The sequence below is a fragment of the Macrobrachium rosenbergii genome, chromosome 2 (genome assembly GCF_040412425.1).
Source record: "Macrobrachium rosenbergii isolate ZJJX-2024 chromosome 2, ASM4041242v1, whole genome shotgun sequence".
NCBI lineage: Eukaryota > Metazoa > Arthropoda > Malacostraca > Decapoda > Palaemonidae > Macrobrachium > Macrobrachium rosenbergii.
The window spans coordinates 55325260-55349891 of NC_089742.1; the positions used below are offsets into that span (position 1 = coordinate 55325260).

The 24632-nt window shown below is 36.9% G+C and overlaps 1 protein-coding gene across 3 annotated transcripts; it reads left to right on the plus strand.

Moving 5' to 3' along the window:
* Positions 1-6276: 6276 nt before the first annotated feature.
* On the plus strand, positions 6277-14682 carry Spase25 (Signal peptidase complex subunit Spase25). Of its 3 annotated transcripts, none has more exons than XM_067118683.1 (5): positions 6277-6431; positions 10522-10602; positions 12728-12861; positions 13969-14130; positions 14340-14682. In XM_067118683.1, the coding sequence occupies exons 1-5, from the start codon at positions 6411-6413 to the stop codon at positions 14518-14520; spliced, it is 579 nt and encodes a 192-aa protein (XP_066974784.1). In that variant the 5' UTR covers positions 6277-6410; the 3' UTR covers positions 14521-14682. The 3 variants fall into 3 exon arrangements, with proteins under 3 accessions (XP_066974784.1, XP_066974789.1, XP_066974797.1); XM_067118688.1 differs by having other exon boundaries at positions 6328-6492; XM_067118696.1 differs by lacking the exon at positions 6277-6431 and adding an exon at positions 6544-6567.
* The last annotated feature ends 9950 nt before the right edge of the window (positions 14683-24632 follow it).

Here is a 24632-nt window from a genome sequence, read left to right on the forward strand (position 1 = left end):
GCAATTTTCGCTGCGACGGTGCCTTGGACGCCCTCCTTCACCCATCCGTGGCCGCAGGGAAAACAAAGCCGATCTAAAATGAAATAACAAGTATTCACACGCTCAGTGGAAAGCTTTCCTGTTTGTTGATGCGCAGCAATACAACAGTGGGAAAAAGGCGCGAAAACTTGAAGAGGCTTTTTGGGTAGCAGCAGCAGCATCCCTACGTCAGATGACGCACTCAACCCCGCTTAACTGTCCGCCCTCACACCCCCTTCTTAACGTCCTCTTTTTCGAAAACCCTGGTTCTTTTCAATAAAATCATTACCTACATAAGGACATGAGGCTTATCTGCAATGCACTGCGCTGTTCAAAAAATCGATGTCTGTCTTGACTTAACTTCACTTGGCGAGTCATCAGTATAATGAATTTTTGACTGGTACCACTCCCTCGCAAGATGCTGAGCAACGTTTTATAAGCATTTTTTATACCTAAAAATTTTTTTCTACAGTATACACTAGTATTTAATTGAGGGTATAGTGAAAATGTGTAGTTGATTCATCAACTTGTACGATTGGTTTTTGGTCGAGTTTCCGACGTAAATGTGTGCAAAATATCTTCCTTGGGCGTGTGCTTTATCTTACGTCTTATTAAAACAGCGTCGGAATGATTACGTCCCCTTTGTGGAATAATTAGACTTAATATGAAAATTGTGTTGCTAGGCAACCAAAGTACACGCAGAGTGCAAAACCTGAAAGCGACTGTTGAACATGAACCTGATTAAGTGAAATCCTAATGCGGAATGGAGCAAAATAACTGACAAAGGAACATTTATTTTACGGAAATTCTGGTAATCCTATGAACAAATTTATTCCGCCAAAATGTTAATTGACTCTTGAACTCAAATCATAAATCCTTTTTGCGCTAACATCAAATCATGCACAATAGATAGAGTATAGTTGATGCTCAAATTCAAATCGCTAACACCCGTTAAAAATTACAAATAATAAAACTAGGTAAAATTTTTAGCAAAACTAAGTACGGCGAAAATAAAACCCATACTCTTATTTAAATTATTTGAAATGTGTTATTCTCGATATCGCAAAATATTATTTTTTTACACATAGATAATAACGATGAATGAAATGTAAGCGAAATTATTTCTATATAAAATTTTGTCATCCTTTGCAGAATACACGATGAATGAAAAATTAAAAAAGAAATTACCGAAACAAGTGTCATGCTACATGATCTCTTAAACCTTTGTAGTCAAATTCTCTTCGAAATCTAGAACTACTCGGTTTTTCGAACTTCTTAACATCATTACAACTTTTTTATTTTTGAGAACTACGACCAAGCACTCAAGCTGTCTGCCGTATCAGTATAGAGTGTTGTTCAGTTCAGGGAGGCGCAGAATGTATATCATATTTTGAGATGGAGGTTTCTTCACCCCATTGCTCAACACACATTGACTTTTAATTCAAAAGCTGTTACTCTCAAGGACATTAATTTCCATGCAAATTTAAGAGATGAAATGGACTTGAAATTCAAAATTGGGAAGAGATTTGTCATCCCTAGACCTATTTCGGAACATCTGAGCACAAACCGACCTTGGTGGGGGAGGGGAAGAGGACTACAAGAAACACCGGGCAACCCCCGACCCCACCCCATCTGCCCCAATTAGCTTATAAACAGGTGTGAGGTTTAAAAAAAATATTACAGAGATTCGAACTAACTTTACTGGTATGATATTTTGCTTGCATACACAAAAATTTAGCACTTCTCGAGCGCGCTGAGAGTTTGGCATGCTGTCTTGCACAGTGTTTTTTAAAAATAATTATGAATAATTGACCATCCATAATTATTTTACGAAATAGTAATAATGGATGATCATCAATTAATTCACATAAAAATTAGTTTAAAATATACACATATAAGTGAATGGGATGTCTTTTGTTCGGTCATATCTAGCAAAATAGTTTGCACTGAACAGATACCTCAACAATGTCGTTATTAATATTTTGACAATAAGATTATTTTGCAGGTATACGAGACAGCTGAACATAGAATATTTACGACACGATTATTGAGCTCAGTTATCTTAAGTTCTCTAACGATGATGGAACTAAATTCATCTGAAAATATTTTGTTTCTTAATTGTACTTAAAAACACAAAAAAGAAAACTTTTTCAACCAGTACATTTGACTGATAATTAAATACTGATGAAAAGCACGTTTTTTCACATTAGTTCCTTAAAGAGAGGTTTAGATTATTAAGAAGTAAAGATAACCTTTTTGATGAAAGCATATATACGAAACAAGGCAACACAATGCAAAAAGAAGAACTTCTGAACTCAATTAAATCACTGGTGAAAATCACTAATTAATTGTCAGAATTATGAAGAGAATTTTTAATAAATGCGCTTAACAATTATTTTTTCATTTTTATTTTTATTTTTTGTATATGCGTGCAAAATAATCTAATAATCATATTGATAATGGTTAAATCTCTTTTCAGCGCAAATGCTTTCTGTCAGGTATGACAGTAAAAATGCTGATCTTTGCGCATGCCTGTATGATTATGTTTGGTAATTTTTCGGAAGAATCCAGCCAGCCATTTCAGAAGACTCCAGCCAGCCATTTTTGCATGAAAAACCATTTTGGATTTTTCATGCAAAAATGGCTAGGAAATGATATTATAGGGCACCTAAAGAACCTAAAAATATCAACTGGTTACAATTTTGCCGTATTAGCCATGGAGGGGTGGGGTGCCGGTATTGTCTTACCTTATAAGTTGTGATTTGATTAATTTTTCACTTGTTATTGAGCATTTGCGCAGGTTACGTATTGAGAAGAAATTTTTTGTTTTGATGTGTTTTACCCCCAAAAATTCAAATTATGTAATGTGGGAGGCGGCTGGAGTCTTCCGAAAAATAACCTTATTTTTTTCCGTTTACTGTGTATATGATAATTAGGCTATATAGTGATCATCTTTGAGTATGAAATAAAGATGCTGTATAAAGCATGTACAAAATAAAATCTGTCATCAAAATTAATACAATGAAACATACAGTAGTCACGAGCCACAGTTTTGAAATTCCCCTCCTAATTCCGTTTTCTCTAATAAACAATCGATTGTGCTGGTGCAAAACTCTTATAGTTTTCAACGTATTTTTTTTCCTCTGCTCATTCATATGTATTTTTTTACACTTACCTGAAAAAATTGTTTTCCTAATATAAACTGTCACTGACCGTATATTTCCTCTGATTTTACACTTCCGTCATTTTATTGTGAATACTCTTTTTACGTTCTCTAGTTCCCTTTTCTTTGCATTTATCAGGTTACTGCTTGATACGATTTTCTCTCTTGCTATATCTAGTATGATATTTTTTCGGTATTTACATTTTAAGTGAAAATCCATTTCTTGTACTGCAACTTACCAATCAATCACTTAAATTTAATACGATATACTTCAGTCTCCAGTTTATACCTCATTTTGTGTTAATATTTGTTGTACGGTTTGTGATTCTAGTGAATAACCTGTATTTTGGTCATACCGGGTGGAATGTAGATTGAGACAGTCTTCTAAAATGCCATCTGCACTTTCTAAGTTTGCTTGGAATTGCTAATTTGCAGATTAAATCAGCAGGATGCCACGAAGATAAAAGACGTTAAAGAATGGTAGGCCTATTGCTCATGGATTTTATAGATTTGCAAAGGAACAAGAAACGGAATAAAAAAAGGTCACTAACTAAATAGGAAAGACTGTAACCATACATACACAAATAATTCATGATCATCACAACCCGATCTTCTTGTCGTCAGAGATTTTCTCCCTTCCTCCAGCCACGTCAATTTTCCTCCCAATTTCCCCCAACCAGGACAGCGGTCCTCCCCTGCTTCCCCTTTGAGCTCATGTTCAGGTTCTACTACTGTTGGCCTTGGGCGAACCATCATCTGATTTTACGTGAAAACGTACGAGTATTTTTCCTTCTTTTGGAGACAAGGTGCATGAGAGAGAGAGAGAGAGAGAGAGAGAGAGAGAGAGAGAGAGAAATAAGATGGAATAAGGGTGTGGCGTAACACCAAAAGGATTAAATAGGTTCGTATTTTAAAAGACGAAAGGTTACAATAACCACATAAAAAAGAAGCAAGAAGATAACAATGTTTGTTAGTATTGTTGAAATGAACAAAAGTTCATCATGAGACACCCTCAACTCGAAATGCAGATGAAATGTTTAGAAGACTTCTCAACAATTTCCGTGGGGAGGGTTTTCCCTTTTTCCTAACAATAATTACTAGTTCAAACCATAACCGAAAGATATTCTCTCTGGTCATTTTCCCAAAGACTCTCATCAATAGGAAACTACCACAAGCACCGTTGCAACACCCCAAAAAACTTGGGAGTGCGACTAACGTCCACATCGTGTTGAGGTGCCATGTTGTCACGCCGCTGTGTACCAGAAGTGTTTCAGCTCTTTAGTGCTGCATCTGTGAAACTTTCCTTCTGACATAAGACGAAAAGTACATATGTGTAACAGAGATGCCTCCCCGGAAGGGAAATAATGCCGTTCCACTGATGCTTTTAAAAAAAAGCGAGGCAAAAGTGTCTCCTCAGGAAGGTAAAAGTGACGTAGTACTTATAAACTTAAAAAAACGAGATAACCTCTGCTACAAAAAAATGAAGACCGAGTCCTGAGAAAAGAAAGTAGGCTATTCACTCGTAACAGATATATTCCCTGGAGGAGGACTCTGCACACTTGTCCTAGAGCCACTTTTAAATCAAACCTGTTACACTTTTTTATGCAATTCTAAGACATGTTTTCTTGTTGCTGTACGGGCTTTTGATTACTCTTAACAACTTATCCTTTCTTCCATATCTCCTGAACATTCTCCATGTTGCCTCTCTATCAGTTCTATCATAATTTTCTCTAGATCTGTGTATTCCATTTACACCCTGTATCTGCAAAATCCATACCCCTTTTCACCTTTGAGGAGATGGTTCAAGTAGGTGTCAGTTCTTGGCTCTTTCCGTCCAGAATGTAACTCGCCCAGTTCTGCTAAACGCGAGGTACACAATTCACTGCTTAGGTCACCGGGGACACAATAAATTTTTAGAAAATTTACCTAAGTCGTTTACCCGCCATAGTATTGAATTCTGGTTCCTCTGTGTATGTACGTATGTATAATCGCGAGGTACACAATTTACTGCTTAGGTCACCGGGGACACAACAGATTTTCAGAAAATTTACCTAAGTCGTTTACCCGCCATAGTATTGAATTCTGGTTCCTCTATGTATGTATGTATGTATGTATGTATGTATGTATGTATGTAAGTATGTATGTATGTGTTGCTGCACTAAGCCGAAATAAACGATCAATCGCATAATTCCATTTTAGGTTATGTCTGTGTTTGGCAACACGACTTTGAATCCTGTGAGGATATACTGTACATAGTGAAAAAGGAAAGAAACAGAAAAAGACACGTAGTATCATTATTTATCTCTTAATTGTGATTGTACAGTACGTAAGGTACTGCTATTGGTTACAATGATGACCAATGATAATCGACAGCCGGCAACATGTTCCATGTTAATTTATAGGAGGTCAACCATGCAGTTATTAACTAGATCGCTTAATAGTTACAATGAAGTGTCATTGAACAAAATAAAAAATGTTTATTTTATCAAAAAAAAGCACTTTGATTATTTACCAATAAGGCATTTAAATAGCCAAACTGAGACTCTTTTACTACAAATCATTGGTGAGTAATCAGTAAGAAACAAATGAATAATTTTCCATTGTCATGAATACTTACTGTGCTACAAATACCTGGCCCCCCCCCAAAAAAACTCTATTTTAGCGGCCGTTTCTTCGATATCAAGACAAAAATTTGGGCTCTTAGGTTGGGTTGTACTGTAAACTGGATATCAGAATTTATCACGGATAACTCGTTACGGATGCTCACCTAAGTAAATTTCGCTTAATCTTTGTTTAAAGTGTAATGATTATCTTTGAAATTTTAAGAGGTTACGATGAATTAAACGATGGCAACGAAGATTTTACGTGAATTAAGCAAAATATGGCATAGAAAAGAAATGACAGCTGAAGCCTCGTTCAGTACATTTACAAAGGATATGTAAATAAGTCTGTCGGCTGAAGTAAAATGTGCGGAATCAGCACCATTATCGAAAATCTTAAATATTTATTAATATATAGGAACTACTATTTTTATTTGAAACATCTGAATCAATAGTTTGCTATGAAAATTGTTTTCTACGTGCTAGTCAATGCCCAATCAGGGAAAAATTGTCACTGCAGACCACTGAACGCAACTTGCACGTCATCGTTGAGCCGCGCACACCGAACCGAGTACTCTGGTCGCTTTAGTAACAAACAGCTGTGCTTGAATTATTTATTCACAAAGGAAATGTCAGACAAGGGAGCATCGGTGAGAGCAAATCAGTTTGTCTAGTTGAAACGAGACTCAGGAATTTACACACCGGATAAGAGTATGAACTTTTTAACCGAGTGCAGTTTTGCGTAAAGCTGGACCTTCTCGTAGCTGTAATTTAAGCTGTTGAAAGGTCTGCGGTATTTTTAGGCTATCGGTTATTTTAACATGATAAGTTAGTTATCAAACCATTTTATGCCGCTGGAATTAATGGTTTGTTGCCACTGCTAATTTTGGCGTAAAGAGAGGTCTTCTATGTAGGCCTAGTCATTTCTCGTTTATGCCCTTACAATAGTTAGCCTAGTGTCTCTAGGCCTAGGCTGTCATTTGTTAGCCTATGGTAGATTAAAGTTAGTCTACGAAAAACGTACAGTATGCGATTTTCCATTAAATCATCCTCGAATTTATTTTTTATACCATTATTGATTTACCAAACAATGTTTATCTTTTGTATTGAGGCTACTTAGAGCCTATAGGGTAGTACCCATATTCTATTTTCCAAGACCTGTGCTGCGAATAGGCTTATTTGTATGATTAGATTGCTAGAGTAGTTAAAATCTGGTAAAAATGCATGACTGCCAATAATTTTTTTGTTGTTTCATTTCTAATGCTCTACTTATAGGCTTTTACCTTCAGTATATAGTTATAGACTATTTGCTGGCAAACCACTAGGGTAGGCCTAGCCTACCTGTTTTAGCGGATAACTGTACCCTCGTGTCTAACAGTAGTGGATTACCGTAGTGGGGGACCAGGGTTTTTTGGAAGCAAAGCAGGGAAACGTGGTAAATGTAAAGGAGATGGCCGCATGAAGACATCGTGTATTAGCCTAATCTAATTTTTTGACTGAGCAATAGAGAAATGGGTGTAATAATATAGTAGCTGTGAGATAATTTGAGAAATTATCAAAAAGAGAAATTTACTGCCTTTGGTTTGTATTTCTACATTCATCCCTGAGAGGCTGGTACTAAAAAGGGGTTATGTGCTACCCCGTTGGGATGAAAACAAAATAAAAACAAAAGATGCAAAATTTCCGTAATCTTCGTGAATTTCTTAAATTATCTCGCCTACACTGCATTATGTACACCCTTTTCCATAGTCTTCAGTCAAGGAACTATATATATTTATTGTTGATATCTTTGTGTGGCCTCTCCTTTACATTTATCAAACTGGTGAAATGGATGCATTGTAACCTAATCTAGGGTTTGTCCTTAATTAGTTGAAAGGAAATTCAACTGTAAAAATATAGTTATAACATTTAGTCATATAAACATCAAAGTTTGCGCAGCAGTAAATTCTATGCTCTATTTACATACTTTACCAAGTTCCAACATCCAAGTCACAAATTATTCATACACATGAAGTAATGCATGTAAAGGTAAAGGTCAGGAAACCTTTCGCCATGTAAGTGTATTGTTTACCACTTTGGAGGGGGAATCACTTGGGTGTTGACATACTGGAGTCTTATACGTAGTGTTCCCCTTCAGTGAAAATATTAGCAAATATACAAAACTGAAAAGACAAAAACCAAAAGCTTTTTTATGATCATTTATCAGTGGAGTGATTTGAGAATTTCATATTAGTGTACTGGGATGATATACACCCATCCTCCCTTTGATCTGTATATACTTCAGGTATGTACCAGGAAGGGGTTGGTGATGTCAAAAGTGTATGTTGTGGCTAGAGACACTATTTACCCAATTGCAGCGTCTAGTCTACCTCTGCCAAAGTAAGTTTCCCTTTTTTCTGTGATTAAGGGCTACTGCTTAACCTTTAGCCTTCTCTCAGGTCTTTTAGGTTTGGTCCTCTCTGCCTCAGTATAGGTTTCCATGCTGTTGAGGAGCTTTGAATAGTCTTGTCTGTGTTGCAAACTCAAACCTCCAGAGTGAGATGTGAGTCTTGTCCTTTGGAGTCTCTCCCAGTTACCTTATGAATGTTGAGGAAGGCTACAGACTGAGATGTTACACTCAAGACTATTTTCCTGACAGCCAAAGGGTCAGCTTACAGCAACACTGAGAGGGATGGGGATCCCTCTCATTCTTAATCATTCATGAACTGTGGTGAAAACAAAACCTGTCAGCTCTTGATAAGAGATATGAGTTTCCCAATCCCCTTGCATTGAGACTTAAGATGATGATCAAGACAAGATGTTGTTACTTCCAGCTCTAAGTTTTATGGTACTACCTGTGCAGGATTCAACTCAGAAAGTCAGGGCTTTGTTCCATTTGTGTCATCAAGGAGGAACCTCTTTTTATCACAAGTACTGAGAGTGGTGTTTGGCATTGCCAAACCACCTTAGCTCTTTCTGCCTGAACTCCTCAGTATAACAGCTACTGAGAGCAGTGTTTGGTCATACCAGACCACCTGTTCATCTATTGCAGCCTGAGGGATGTCACCCACAATTCCATCGATACACTCCTTAGGACCTGCAGTGGCTGTTCTACATGTTGTTTAGCTGCCCAAGGTTTGTTTGGACAGAACCATATCTCACTTAAGGTTTACGGTGGTGAAAGTTTGGACGTAAGAAAGATGACTACTGTAGTAGTCTTTCCCTCTTATCATCTTTCACCCAGCAGCATACACTTGTATTCTCGCTGGTTGAACCAGATGCATGTTAAACCCACTGTCCCATTTTTAATTAACTAGGGGGTTACAGTTGTAGAGCATATTTATCAGAAATTCTTAAGTGTTGTGCTGAAATTCTGAGCTGGTCTTCCCATCTCACAGGGTTTACAGAAGTCCTTACTGTGCTCACATATGTGGCTGGGAAGCTTACATTTCTAGCTGGGAGATTAACTCCAGTCATTAGCTTTGGACAGTGCCACTTGCCTATTAGTCACCGTATAAAGAGAAAAGTTTGTATTGTGGGAACAAACTGAATATTTTAAGGTAATTAGCATTTTTCCTAAATATGCAAACCTGAAGTGCTTTATCGTAATTTCACTTTAAACCATACCTGCATAAATTGCCCTTCTCGCTAAAGGAAAAAGTGAAGCCTATGAGTAAGTGGATGGGTAGTTCCCCCATTACCTCATTCATCTGCCACTAGTTAAAGTAATTACCTTGTCACCAAACTTCAGCACCTTGACCAGCTATTGCTGAAGGACTTATAGGTTTGTATGTCTAGGAAAAGTGCAAATTATCTTGACAATATTTGATGTTCTTAATGGGTTTTAATGTGAACAGAACAGGTCCTAGTATGGAGCAAAGATATACGGTACAGTATAAATGATTTGGAGCTAACCTGTACTGTACTCAATTTGGGCAGAACATACTAAAGGCCAAAACTACTGGATGGCTTCAAAGTAAAGAAGTGGAGATTGACATTAAAAGTAGTGGAGTCAAGCTTGCCAAGCAGGAATTTAGACTAATGGTTGTGAAATATATTTGAAGTGTAGACATTTTACCTCTATGCTAGTTCAGTTGTATATTTGAATACTTGCTGGAACAGCCTCTCCTTAGCATCTTTAGGAAGATGCAATTTGGGTGACCAGTGCCTGGATCAACTTTTAAGTCTGGAAGACTGTACCAGCAGGAAGGAGAAGTATTGTATGGAATATTGTGATGTCTTGCTTGTAGTAGGAGGTTTGGCCATTCCTCCCTCGTTAGTGATCACCTCCCTGTTTGAGTTCAAGGATAATTATGCAGTTCATTAAGTGCTAAGCCAAGGCCTGTCTGACATGCCTTCATTCTCAAGAGCTTAGCAACACAATTGCATTATGGGATAAACTTCTAGGTTTTGCTTTTGGTGTTGTAGGATGACAACAGTTGTTGTGGGGGCTTTCCGATGAGATTAAGAGTGCTTAACAAATTACAGATACAGTATTTGTGTTAACAAATATTTGGTTCCTATAAGGCTCTGTTAAGGATGCATTACTGAATTCAGCACCTAATAATACTTTTGTTCAGTTTACTCTGTTTAATGCTTGATCATGGTTTTATGAAGCATCTGGTAGAGCCACTTGTGTATTAGTTTGAGAAATGTTGTCTGTTTGAAAGTAACTGTGCACAGTATGATATACACATAAACAGCAGGTTCTTGTTTATAGTGTAAATTTTTTCATATCAAATGATTGTCTTCTGTTTTCAGGTCATGGAAGAAAATCCACCAAAGGTTAACAAATGGGATGGAAACGCTCTAAAAAATGCATTGGATGATGCAGTTAAAGATGTAAGTTTGTAAATGAGCAGTAATTACAGCTATTATCATATTTCCAATATTTTTTTTCATTACATAGATTGATCTTATGTTTATTTTAAGTTTGTTTGTATGGATGTAACTTTTTCTTTTGATACATTATGTAGTGTAAGGTACAAAAATTAGAATATTAGCTGTTCATGTTTCACCAAACAAAGGGGAGAAAAATAATGTTAGCTAGTTCATATAAGCATCACTAATGAGTTTTTGATGTTTTGAAAAGGGTTTGATTACCCTACACCTTTGGCATAAAATTCAGGGTCACACTTGATCACTAGTTGGTTATTCTGCTCCCATACAACATATGTAGTGCATTGTTATATTTGCCAAAATTTCTTTGGTACATTAAATGTGTTTCATCTTGGTGAAGTCCAGTGCTTTAAAATTTAAGAATTTGAAGTCACCGTAGGGATGATTTTAAATTGATAACTTGATTGCCAAATCAGAAGTAAATAATTGTACAAAGACTATCGAACTTCCGTCACCAATAAGGAAGGCTGGTGGTTACTGTTCTGCAGATCTTATTATAGTAGAGCTTTATTTTACTGTGCAGAATCACCCTATTTAATCATAAAAAGTACTCTGATGCCATGTATCAGTTTTAGTTTTCTGTGAAAGAAAACAATTGTGCGTGTGAGAGGTATATAAAGTAGCTATTTTGAGTTTATGGTCCCTTAAAATGTTATGTGAGAGGTATATTAGGTTAGCTATTTTGAGTTTATGGTGTCTTTAAATGTAAGCCTTGTGTGGGGTATGATATTACTAAGGTTATTTGCAGCATCTCTTCAGATCAACTGCATTGCTTGTGCCGTTTACTTTTCGTCTGGTCATTTTAGTGCTTTCATACAAAGCTGTCCAACTTTAGCAATTTTATTTTCCTCCAGTTTCCACCCATTGTTTAAGAACAAATCTTTCAGGCCAGCCATGTGAGTCCAGAAATGGGACTTACTGGTCAGCTGAAGTTACTTTATGAAACTACAAATAAGGAAGTGTGTGGTTTGCTACTTGTTATGACTGCACACACATGATCTCACACAAAGGTATTTCTTTTGTTTGAGTGTCACAAGCTATTGCAGTGTTTTTCTTTGTTATTAGTGTCAGTAAATGCTGTAGATTCTCTTTAGTTTTGATTTGATATATTTGAAGTTGAGATAACAAAGGGAGTAATGATAATCATGATAGTAGTACTGTACTGTACTGAACTGATATTGATCATGTATTGCATCGAGCAGCATTGATGACGACAGTGGTAATGCAGTTTCTACATAACTGTTCATCCTTCTCTACAGATATGTGGTAACTTTTTTGTGATTTTTCAATTGCTTTTTGATGGGTGTAACTGGAGAATGCTAAGATTCATGACCAAAGAGCAATGGGGTGATCATAATGAGGATGGGGCAGAAATTTGTCAAGCAGGTGAAGATTAGACTTGAGATATGAGCAATTGAGAAGGTTTGAACAGTATGAAGTTGAGGAATCAGAAACAAAAAAAGCCTAATTGAATATTAAAGACTTGCTTATTAGAAAAGAATAAAGAGTTAGAAAGGCATAGCATGACAAAGAGAAGAGACCTACAGGAGAGTGTAGGAAATCACGGTGAAAGGGCATAGATAAATTATGACTTAGACCTGATGGGAATTCTGGCAGAAAGTGCCTTAGACACCAGTAAGTGGAGAGAACTCATTTCATGTCTTAGACAGCAGTAAGTGGAGAGAACTCATTTCATGTCTTTAACTCCTTAAAAGAAAAAGTGGCATGAATATGTTTATGATGTTGATCTCAATTTTTTATTTGCTCAAGTTAAAGACAAAACAATTTGTTTATTTGCATAAAAACTTAATGTTTTTCAGTTGGAATAATTGCTATTTTCAACAGTAGTCTGATAAATCATCAAAAAGTGGTCTTGTTTATCTCATATTTCAAAAATTCATGCCTTAGGGCTTCAATTAAGTTAAGTATATCTTAGTTTAACCAGACCACTGAGCTGATTAACAGCTCTCCTAGGGCTGGCCCGAAGGATTAGATTTATTTGTACGTAGAGTTATAGAAGTTTTATTTTGTTGGCGTAAATAAAAATTGTCATTCTTTTGTTTTCAAGGTGCTGCTTACTCGGTTTAGTTATGTCGAAAGTCACAAACTTTTGGATGGAAGGCTAATTATCTCTACAGTAGCTGTTGGGTTTTCCATTTTTGCGCTGCTTTGGGACTGGTTATATCCCTTCCCCCAGTCTAGGTAAGTAATTTTATTATCAGCGATATTGTTGCTGTTATATACTGTATATTACAACATAGTTTGGTTTAATGAAGATTCAGTTGAAGTGGGTTGATAGAATTTTACACATTTCATTACATAAGATATCGCTAGCAGATTTAAAATACTCCATAGTTAACGTTTTTCTTTTTGTGAATTCTGATATTGTTAATCCTTTGATGAATTTAGTTTAAACACTTAATGTTGTCATAATGATTTTGCATTCCATATTTTACAAATGTCACTGTTTATAGTAAGTAAATTTATCAAATTTGCATACAAAGAGCTGTTCATTTTGTTCTGCAAAAAATTGTATCTTTGGAAGCAGTGTTAAAATTTTATCTCCTGATATCAGTCAGAGTTTGAAATAAGCCTGATTTTCCAAACCATGTTTGGAGAAAGTGAATTAATTACTCTGCTTTAGAGACAGATAACAGCTAGTATTTTGTCATCATCTTGGTTTGGCAACCTCAGCATTACAAAGTTTCATCCTTGCCCAAAGGTTCTGTTCTAATTCTTTTAATGTTTTCCAGTCATAAGATTGCTGGTGTACTCAGTGCTGTACAGTTTGTGTTTTTCCCTACTGAAAGCAAGTTCAGTCATTTATTCCTTGTGTTCTCTCTCTCTCTCTCTCTCTCTTTTTCCTTTTTCTTGGGTTCTGTACATAACTGTGTAATTATGGAATCCATTTTTTAGAAGTACGTAAACAAGTTCACTAACACCCGTATACAGTACTTGGATCCCCTTGGCCCATTCTCCATTAAAGAATAGGTGATCTTTAAAAAGATTAAACAGAGAACACACTGTTTTATACTGTAGATTGCTGGATGTGTAGTACAATGTCAGGTCACCGCAAAAAAATTAAAAATATACAGTACAATCATAATTTTCTCTTTTAATTGCGATATTTGAGAGCTGTTACCAGAATTTGCAATGTTATGTTGTATTAAGATAGAACAAAACCCATGTCAGGTATGGTGTGTTATATCTTGGAGCAATTGGATGTCATATAAGGTGAATAATATACCCAAGGTAATTAATCTAAGGTCAATAATTCTGGTATGTTATGTTGATAATTTTGCCTTCCAGAACAGTGATGTGTGTTTGCGTAATATCATACTTCATCATGATGGGAATACTTACATGGTACACAACGTATTTGGAAAGAGGAATCTTCTGCACTGCCCTTAATAAGGATGTTGCAGGCATTGATCCAGATGATGTCTGGCATGCATCCTCATCTCTTAAAAGGCAAGTTAATCTCACTGAAAGAGGACCAAGTACAGTAATTGGCTATTAAATCCCACTGAATTATTTATATTTCTGTTGCTGTTATTTTGAGTATTCATAATTTACTTTTTTTACTTTTTTTTAGGCGACTGAAGTAGCATATCAAAGTAGAGCATCATTGATGACTAACAAAATCAGGTTTGATATTTAACTCAGGATGTTTTTTTCAGATTTGACAACAAATACCACCTCCGCTTGTCACAGAAAATAGGCAAAACAGGGAAAGCCAAAGAAGCTCACATTGTTCTGACTGTTGAGAACTTCTTTGATGAAACTGGAAAATTGCTGTATGGACCAATGGCAAAGGAAGTGATGCGATTGCACTCAGATGTTGAGCATAAAAAGAACTAAGTTGCAAGGGCTGATTGGAATGTTTAATTTCCAATGCTTAAAAATTATTTGATTTCTTTCAAGTAATCTTATTGTCAAATGAGTATTATAAAAATTTGCCTCTTATTTTGATATGTTTGTAGGTGTTATTTTTCATGGTTAATGAAATTTACAAGGTGAAAACTGGCTCTTATTTCAATTCCCTTTTCTAATTCTAGAACTCTGATAGCCAGTGGCGAAGTAATTTTGAAGTGAATCTTCAGAATGAGTAATTTGTTTGGTTATGCATTGGGACCTAAATTACATGTCTGTTATTATATGATGAAGAGTTAAAGTTCTGAAGTCTATGGTCGAATCAAAGTTGAAGAGCCTTATTAGAAAGTCGTCGTCATTATTTTAATGTTTAAAGGGCTAATTTTCTCTTTACAGGTCTTATGCACTGCCTACCTGAATTCCCATCCAGTGCAGTACAATTTCCTTTGGATTAATTTAAATTTGAAGTACACTATACGATACTAAATAACACATGCACATGAAGAGTTTTGCACACATAAGTAGATTGGAGCTTTTATTATTCTTCTAAAACAAGATTGAAGGTATCAGCTTGTTAACCCGTATAGTGGGGTGGCATTGCCAATGCGCTTATAGTTTTGCGGTGCACTGTAGGCATTAATAAAGGATGTTTGAAGCATCTCTTCAACCCCTAGCTACATCCACTTCTTAGCCTTTTTACTTATGTTCTCACTTTATTCAGTGTTCTTGTCTGTTAGTGCTTATCTGTTACTTCTTTAGTGCAACTATGGGGATTTCTCCTGTAGGTGAACCAACGAAGTCAGCCAAAAATGGGGCCCCTCAATCACCTTACACTGTTGACATATTTCAGTCTCTTGAAGGAAACTCATGGATAATGGATACCTCTCCTTCAATCTTGATCTGTTTTAATCCTCTGTGGTGTTTACTTGTTTTCTTTTTCTTATAGACGACAAGAGTTTAGAATTTGCACTTCTTTTGAAAATGGTAAGTTATTATCAGACATGAAGATACTGTATGTGATAAACCAAATGCAAATATGTATGAATTCCTATTAGCACTTCTTTCCTTATAAGGAATGATAATATTAAGTCATGTAATTCATAATTTTGGAATGTTTCCTCTCATAATCTACATCTTTCTCTTTGTTTGTGATGGTCATTTTTTTTTTTTTTGTGCAGGGGGATTTTTTTCTTATATTTTTCATATTTCCAAAGTTTTCTCAATAGTAAATTATGAATGTCCTTTAATGAAAAGGATTAACCCAGGGCTGCTGACCCAAAGCTATAATTATTTTCCTCCTCACCATCCCCTTAGGGTAAATGCAGATTTGAAACCATATGAGGAAAGAATGTGTCACATTGTCTTAATATTTTCACATTCTATTTCTAGCAATATTTAGTCACAAAATTACTCTCAATTATTATTAGGTGTGTTTCTCATATAAAGTCTTCTTTTAAAGAATCACAAGGAGGTCTCTAAGTGCCAAATCGCATAATGAGGAAAGTATGTTTGGCATTGCTGCTTCACCCTCCCTACACCCTCTTGACCTAGTACGCTCAACATACTATAGTTCCACTTATAGAGCTTTTGTACTTTATTTCCTTGTTCTTCTTTTTACCATTGCTGTTCAACCACCCCAACTCCCTCTTTTCACTATCTTAATTCAGAATGGCTGAAAGTGCTCCAGTGCTTGGCTTGACAGCCAAAATTTAATACCGGTAGACCAGTCAACTTGATAATCAAGATTCTATTTAGTGGAAAATAAAAAGAATCAGCAGATATGAGTAACGTTGGAAAATTTATAAAAAAAAATAGACTATCAAATGAGCTGCAGTATAGGACCAAAGCAAGGCACCAGAACATAGCACTGGGGATACTCTCGTCTTAACCAAATTCTCACAAGAACAGCATTCTGCTTTATTGCCATTTAATAGAACAAGGATCTTTGGGAAAAGAAGTGTGTGTGTGTGGATGTTGACACTGCGTTAAAGTAGCATGAACTAACTGTAGCTGCAGTGTTAATGATGCCATGGCAGTTCCCCAGAAATGAAAGGATATTAAGGCTGTTTGGTATAAACAAGGTTAAACAATTATAGAAATTTATTACACTGTTTTAAAATAAGGAAATCCAAATCGTATGTGTTAAGACTACAGTACATTAAAATTATGTAATTTTGATATATCAAGTCCAGGTATTGTACGTACACCTGAAGTTGAATTTAATGCCAAGGATTCCCTGTACTCTAACCCCTCCATTCATATTCTCCCTCTTCTATCTTATTTTCCACCCTTTCTTAACAATTGATTCATAGTGTAACTGAGAGGTTTTCTGTGTTACACCTTGCAAACCTTTTACTGCCAATTTCCGTTTAGGCGCTGATTGACCTTGTAAGTCCCACTGCTTGGCCTTTGGCTTAAATTCTATATTCTGTTCTATTCCTATAATGTAGCTTCTGATACAGATTTATGTTTAGTTAAGGTTTTGGAAGTTTGGGCATTGTTTTACAAAGCACAGTCAACCTTTATGTTTTTATATTTTATGGGTCTGTAAGGAATAAGTTTTCTTAAATGAGAAAAGTAATTTCCAGTGCCAGATTTAAATAAATCAAGATACTGTATCACAAACTGAAAGGTTTAAGAAATCAAAGCCATATACATTCTGCTAAATTATAGACATACTTTATTTTGTGCACTATATGTTAATTTGTATAGTTTCAATGAAAAAGTATTTGAATTTGTGGAAGAAACTGAATCAAACCTCAAAATACAAAGGAACAAACACTTTGCAGCAAAATATATGAACCATGCATATTCTCAGTAAAATTGAACTGATAGGGAAACTGTGAACCTGGTTTTACAGGGCAATAAAGAGAAAGAGAAAATAATAACATCTTGAAGTGGAAAGAGGTTGATTAGCCACTGGCATGTTAGGGAATCCCACTAGCAAAGGAGCAAAATTTTATTATTCATCTTTAAGCTTTCTGTTACCCTACACAGCAGGGCTATGCTTACACAAAGGATTTGCTCTTGCCTGAAAAGTGAAAGTGCGGCAGACAGGTGGAGAGAAACTAAGAGGAAAGAGATTAAAAAATAAAATGAAAAGTAATGCCACTTAATGCCAAAGGGATGCAGCAAAGGCCTTTCAGTAATATCTCGAGTGTCCTATACGCAATAAGCAGTACCCACACATATAGAGTTTGAGTACTTTACTTACAAATGAAAATGGAAGTGGAAGTTGCAAAGAGGTGTAATTTATAGAGGTTAAAAAATAAACATCTCAAGTAATGAGAAGGTTTGGCCGTGTGAGGAGGAGAGGAGAGGAGCATTAGAAAACAGTTGATCTGGAAGTAGCAAAACAGACAAGTAGGAAGGCAAAAAATACTTGAGAAAGATTACAAATGGAAACTGAGACCAAGTGTGAAGTAAGGTATAATATGCATTGGACATGACTAATTTCATAACTAATAGAACCATCTAATGTAAAAATAGATGGCGGTATTATTTAAACAGTGATGATTTTATTCAAACTAGTGAACATCAACAGCTTCCTTACAGGTTGCTCAAATACTTCATCATTAGCATCTTGTAGTGTTTTTTGAACTGGGGTACAGTATTATGTTTTAGAAATCTGAGAATACACTTGGGAAAAGTTCTTTATTCAGATCAAACGCGCATGGGAAATTTGCAGTGTATTTTTTCTTGTAGGGTCTTTGTTAGACAAATCGCAAATGGCAAGTGTTTTGTGAAGATGATCAATGGTAAAATATTGGACCGCTTGCAATTACCGTCAAGCTGTTTCCATCCTTTCTGCAATACTACATATATCAAAATGACTTATCAAAGATGAAGATCTCTACAGGTAGGTGTGCTTGTGCTAGATACAAACCTTTTAGGCCACATCTTAGAGAGGCAAGGATGTTAACTCAGTGGTATACAACTAAACTTGTCATGTTTGTAATCAATGAGAGACTGTGTAAGCAGGTATTGTTCTGGACACATTCCTTTGACCTCAATGATGCTCTGTCAGCCAGAACTCTTATTAAAGTTGGTAGGGCCCTGACGGGCAAGCCTCATTCCAGTATGTAAGTATTATCTGACACAACCAGAAAGCAGCCTAATTGTGTTGGATTATGCACTTTTCACAGACATAGGCTCATAATAGATCTTTGACAAAGTCGAATCAGAGGCTTTTTGTCTCAGTAGTGATGTGTATCTTGCTTCAACCTTGAATTCTCTAGGGAAAAAAATGGTGTCGACGAACTGGCGATTTTTTTTTTTTTTTTTTTTTTTTGCTTTTTGTGGCTACAATTGCCTCTTTAGCACTGTCCTGGGCGTGCTGAAAATGATTGATTCTAGAGTTTTATAATTTCAACATGATATCTTTATGATGGTTACACGTGCCTGTTCTCACTACATGAAAAAGGAAGTGCAACACTCTGCAGTTTCAGTGGTTATATAGAACATTATTCATAGCAGCATCAGTTGCTGTCTGCAGAAGGGGATATGAAGAACACGTTGCTACACAGCGAGACTCGAGAGAAAAAACTTACTTGTCGAGCGATTGTTTTAAACATTCTGCCACATGTACAACAGTTTTTGACAAAATATATAAATATACATATGTAAATGTGATGTTTTTATTCTGTAAAAACACATGAAACAGAGTTCAAATAGACAACACTAGGAGGAAACATTCCGGGTCTGCAAATGGCTCAGTCTCGCAACCTAATAAACACTTCATTGAAATCCATTTGTTCATCATGAAATTTTGTCAACAGAAAAGTGATTCTTTACCGTCGCCCAACCCCACTGACGAAGGTAAGGACAGAAAGCCAAAACTCTAAGAGAAATTAGACTGTTGACAATTAGGCGTGAATATTATGGATCATTTAAAGCTTCCTCTGTTAACAGGCATAGTTTAGCCAAGAGACTCTCTTTTTTTATTGCAAAAAAAAAGATGCCGCAGAAATGATTTATTGCGGTGTAATTATAAAAAAAATCCATTTCTGGCCCAGAGTCTAGGTATGCAAGTAAATAGCATTTAAAGAAAGTGAGTGTACGGTAAAACCGACAAGATATGAATACTCAATTATGTGTTAATGCCGCCTATAAGTCTGTACCAGTCACCGGCTCCTCTTCAAAACATGGGAAAACCTTTGAGTTAATACGCATCCGGTCATTCACTTTCAGTTGCAGTTCTATTTTCCCGGAAGCCACTTCAGCGGAATACAACAACATTGCAAAAACCATCAAGCTGTGGATTCGTACAAACGTTGTATTTTCGTCTGCCAAACCAAAAGCACCTTCAGGCCTCGAATGACGTGGTGCAAGGCACGCTTGACATCAGCCAACATTTCCACGCACAAAAAAAGAAATCACTTTTTTGTCTTTGCAAAACCGCGCTTGTAGTGACTCTCTCTCTTTCTCTCTGTTGCTATTCTTTTGTTTCTTGAATTAGCTTAGCTGCAATGCATGAATAGACTTACGCGTTTGCTTTGCACATCGAATTTATAGTGCTACTTGTTGTGTGACGTTGGTTAGCCTAGGTAAAAGTGCCAGTAACATTTTTCCTTTTTTTTTGCCTTTTATTCTCTGTTTTCATTGCCTTTGATATTTATTTATTTTCAAATTTCTAAACATTATATATATATATATATATATATATATATATATATATATATATATATATATATATATAATGTGTATACAAACTTCAGATATTCCAGCATGGTAGCTCATCTAAAGGTACATATGACTTAGGACGCCAGAGCAAAGTCTGAGAGTGGTAATGCTGCACACTTTTTTAACTGACACGCTTTGAGTACCACTGCAACTAGTTATACACCTGCATTTAACATGAAATGAAAATTAATTAATTACTGGTTGCAATATCCACTCTATCATAATGTAAAACAAGATTTCTTGGGCAGAATTAGAATGAATTTGATGACATATATATGTGTGTTTGCGTTTGTTAAATCTACCGGTCACTTTTTACCAGGTACGTATGTAATTGTAAAAACCACAATACCGTTTATATATATATATATATATATATATATATATATATATATATATATAGAGAGAGAGAGAGAGAGAGAGAGAGAGAGAGAGAGAGAGAGAGAGAGAGAGAGAGAGAGAGAGAGAGAGAGAGAGAGAGAGAGAGAGAGAGTTATCAACGTTTCAGCCGAGCTTTAGAGAAATTTGTAAGACGTTCTCAACGCCAGCGCGAGACTTGGCACTAGGAAGAGGGTGAAATCAACTCATTAGTCTACCGGTAATACAAAGAACTTCGTTTTTTAAATCAAAGTTCGCTGCCTAGGGGTCCGGTCACTCCGGTGAATCCTGATCAGGACATGTTGCCATTTCGGAAGAGGACCCCGCGTTTGCATCTGCCAAGGACAGAATACAACAGCATCTTTTTCCAAGGGTATGAGAACTTTGGTTGTCATTGGAAAAAGAAGGAGACACCTGGTACAAACTAGAAAAATGCCCATAAGACAAATAACTCAGTTTTAGGGCTTTCTCATAGTTTAACTCAGACTCAAGCAACATTAGGTCAAGGTTTTATAATAGTTACGGTGTTTGCGCCAAGATATGCTGTGTACAAAATTATAAGGAAACATCTTTCATGGAGTTAAGGAAGTGAGCTAGACAATTCTGGCACGTGTGAAATTCTCTATCCAAGATTTATTTGTATATGAAGTTTAACGAATGTATCCTGAACAGTTCTCTTTTCGTCATAAATTTTCATTCGTTTGTTTTAGTTTTAGAATACGGTGATAAGTTTTGGGGATCTTCCTGCGTAATGAACATTCCATAGCAAAGAGAGAGCTGCCTCACTCGATGTTCTCGAACATTCCAGAGCTGTTGTGACTAGGAAATATAACTATAATAAAGTAGAGGAATTAGGACTGACCACACGCAACAGAGAAAGTAAACAAATAAGCAAAGAATAAAATAATGGAAAACATACAATAAACGAAGAGAATTCAGTGGGGTGCATAACACCTCAGCAGCCTCCTCTAGCTGTCTTGAGTAGGTTCCGAAACCGTTTAAGACCCAGTCACACTCAGTTTACGACTAACCCCCGACCACAGGTCGCACAAAGGTCGTTGGAGGCTTCTGTTGATCACCTACTCGTTAGCTCATGTGGCCAACCAGTTTGGGACTTGGTGGTTGTAACTGGTTGGTAGTGGTCACCGACCTGTTTGCACCTGTCGTGGGTTGCAATAAGAGACTGGTCGGTGACTGGTCAGTGGTAGTCAGCTACTACAAGGTGACCGACTGCCCACTGGTTGTTCACTGGTGCCAGCATTCTCAAGAGTGGTTGCAATACTGGTCACTCACCTCTCAGGCACAGAACAGTGATTAACAGCAGCTCTAGTTTCATTTGGCAACTGGTGTGCAATAATACATACCCTCTGATGGCCGACCTTCAACCCAGTCCCAGACCGATGCCTCTCTCCTTGGCCAAGGTAATCGCATCTTCATGTTGTTGTGCTGCCATCAGTGCCAAGAGCAGAAATTGGTTGGGTGCAAGGGGAACTGCCATCCTTATGATGTTTACTTGCCAGAAGGTGGTGGTACTGTGTGGTCGATTGCTTAGCAGGGTGGTTGCCGACCTCTTGGTGACTGATGGGCCACAACTCGACGTCCAGTGGTGACCACTGATGACTGTCAAAGACTGGGTAGTTGGTGATGGGCGACTAGTCAAAATAGTGATGGTCGTCAACTTAATGTGACAGGTGGGCGCCTATATAGTCGTCCGATGCCTACGATCAGTGGCAGAATAGTTGCACGATGGTGGGCGACTGAGCCCTCATTAGTAGCCCACTGGTCATACGACTAGTTGCCCATCTCAAAAAATATTCAGTTGTCGCCCACTGTAAAGTCGCTGGTTTCAGGGGTCGCTAGCGTTCGGGAACTGGTCGTAAGCCGTGTGACCGGCGCATCAGTTTTTTTTTTTTATCTTTTGCTTATGAGAGATAATACGTATTATATCATTTAACAGGTTGTCATTTCCAGCAATTTTATCCCCAGGTTTTGTTCCCTAAGACATTGTTGACGAAAGCTTGTTAATCTTTACGGAAAATATCTTTTTCTTGAAGATATTTTGAGGATGCTGGGTCTATCTTGAGACAGGTGGTATCAAAGAAAATATGTTCTTGTTCTGTTATTGGCGTTGATAGGACAAGGAGCAAATGGCTGTATCCTTGAGAGCGTGGTTAGCTATTTGTCACTGCTAAATTTCTATGGCATGTTTAGAATGACAAAATGAACTGGTGCTATATAGGTTTTGATTTCAATTGTGATTGATAAGAATGCAATGACCAGTTTTTATGGCGAAGAAGTAAGGCTCCAAACGGCAAACTTACATTGAGAGTAGTCAAACAGTTGCCGCAACTGTCAAAGGCATAGCGAATCAATGTTGTCAGCCAAAATTACTCTAGCTAGACTCAGAGGAAAACTGTTTTGCCACAGACTAGTACTCGCGCAGATAACGTTTTATGTAGTTGGTTCTGTAAGTAAAATCTTTCAAGTTGTTCAACATTGCCAACGGAACGAAATTCATTTCAAGATCAGTAGGCCTATTACTTACGCAAACGCTGAAAAAGCACTGCACACCAAGTTGTAGCTGGCAAACCAACATTTTCAAAAAGAATAATAAAAAAACAGCACTTTGTCTCCCCTCATCCTTCTGTCCTATATGAGGTCGATCCGTCATTCTTAGGGGTTATGACCTTAGCCCTCTACTTCATTCCTCCTTCTACTATGTAGGAAAGGGAATCAGGTTGCCCATCCCACTGGCCTCCGTTTTACAAGCAAGTTCTTCAAATCGGATCATAAATGTTCGTTCTAAGGGATAAAAAGATTCTATGCAAAGCTGTTTATTCATTGTATTGCTTTTATTTAAACTCTTCTGGGGGGGGGGGGCGATGTTAACAGACTTAGACAGGCTACCTAACAACAAAAATTTATTAATGTGCAAAGGGCGTAGATTTGTTAATTATTGATTTCACACGTTCAAGGCTTCGCGATAAGCACATCACTAAATCCTTTTATGAGAGTCTTGGACCGGGATTGAACGTGTTTACAAACTCATGCAGGAAGATCTACACGACATGACACAGCTGATTAGCATAAAGGTGTCTTGTGCATGTGGGAGTGAGCCAATGAGAGGCCTGAAACCGCAACGCTTCTCGCATGCTGAATTTATTAGACTTTTCTGGTCAAAATTGACTAATCTCTTGTCAAGATTTCTTTCATCGTCATTAATATATCCTGAGGGTTACCTGATTAAAGAGAAACCACACCGCATTAAAGTTACAGTACTCTCTCTCTCTCTTTTCTCTGCTTATCAAGGTTACTTAGGACCTCTCTCTCTCTCTCCCCTTGTCAAGTAATATAGCTGCCTCGTATGTATACTGTATATATTGCCGGGAAAATAATTCTATTCCTCTTTCTTTCTGAGTGTGATATTCAGAGAATCAAGTTTATGTTTTAAGGTGTTTCATCCGCACCTGCTTCTATGATCGTAAAGAGTGAGTTAATCATCCGTCCAGCCATCCAGTGCATGGGTTGTTTGAACCGCGGATGATCTTGGCTTCATATTACGTAACGTGGCGCGCGTTACATAACGCCATGACGCTTGAGGAAGGCTATCGGAGCCTCGTGAAGAAATGGATATGGCTGAGTTGAGAGCATAACACTTTTCCGTGCGATAAAAGAAAAGCACAGAGAGAGAGAGAGAGAGAGAGAGAGAGAGAGAGAGAGAGAGAGAGAGAGAGAGAGAAGCTTGGTATTTCACTGAGGAACATTTGTACTGAGACTGATAAGCATACGGAAATATATATCCTGTAATGAATGTTCTAATAATTTTTTATGCTCTGTCTTTATGATATTTTCACATTCACTCCTTCCTGTGAGCACACGTCAGTAGTAAACACTGCATGCGTATGGTTAAGCTACATCGCTACTTTAGCATTTAAGTGATGCAAGGAAGCTTCTATAGAGCTTTTGGTTCCATGACAAAATACGTATTTACCAGATTTTTTTCACTTTATTTCGATTCTTTTCATTACTTCTATTACTTATTT

Excerpts from the sequence above, each read along its gene's own strand:
- Spase25 (XM_067118683.1), top strand. The coding sequence starts at position 6,411 with ATGTCAGACAAGGGAGCATCG. Across the intron at positions 6,432-10,521 it reads TGTCAGACAAGGGAGCATCG|GTCATGGAAGAAAATCCACC; the intron begins GTGAGAGCAAAT and ends TTCTGTTTTCAG. Across the intron at positions 12,862-13,968 it reads TATCCCTTCCCCCAGTCTAG|AACAGTGATGTGTGTTTGCG; the intron begins GTAAGTAATTTT and ends TTTGCCTTCCAG.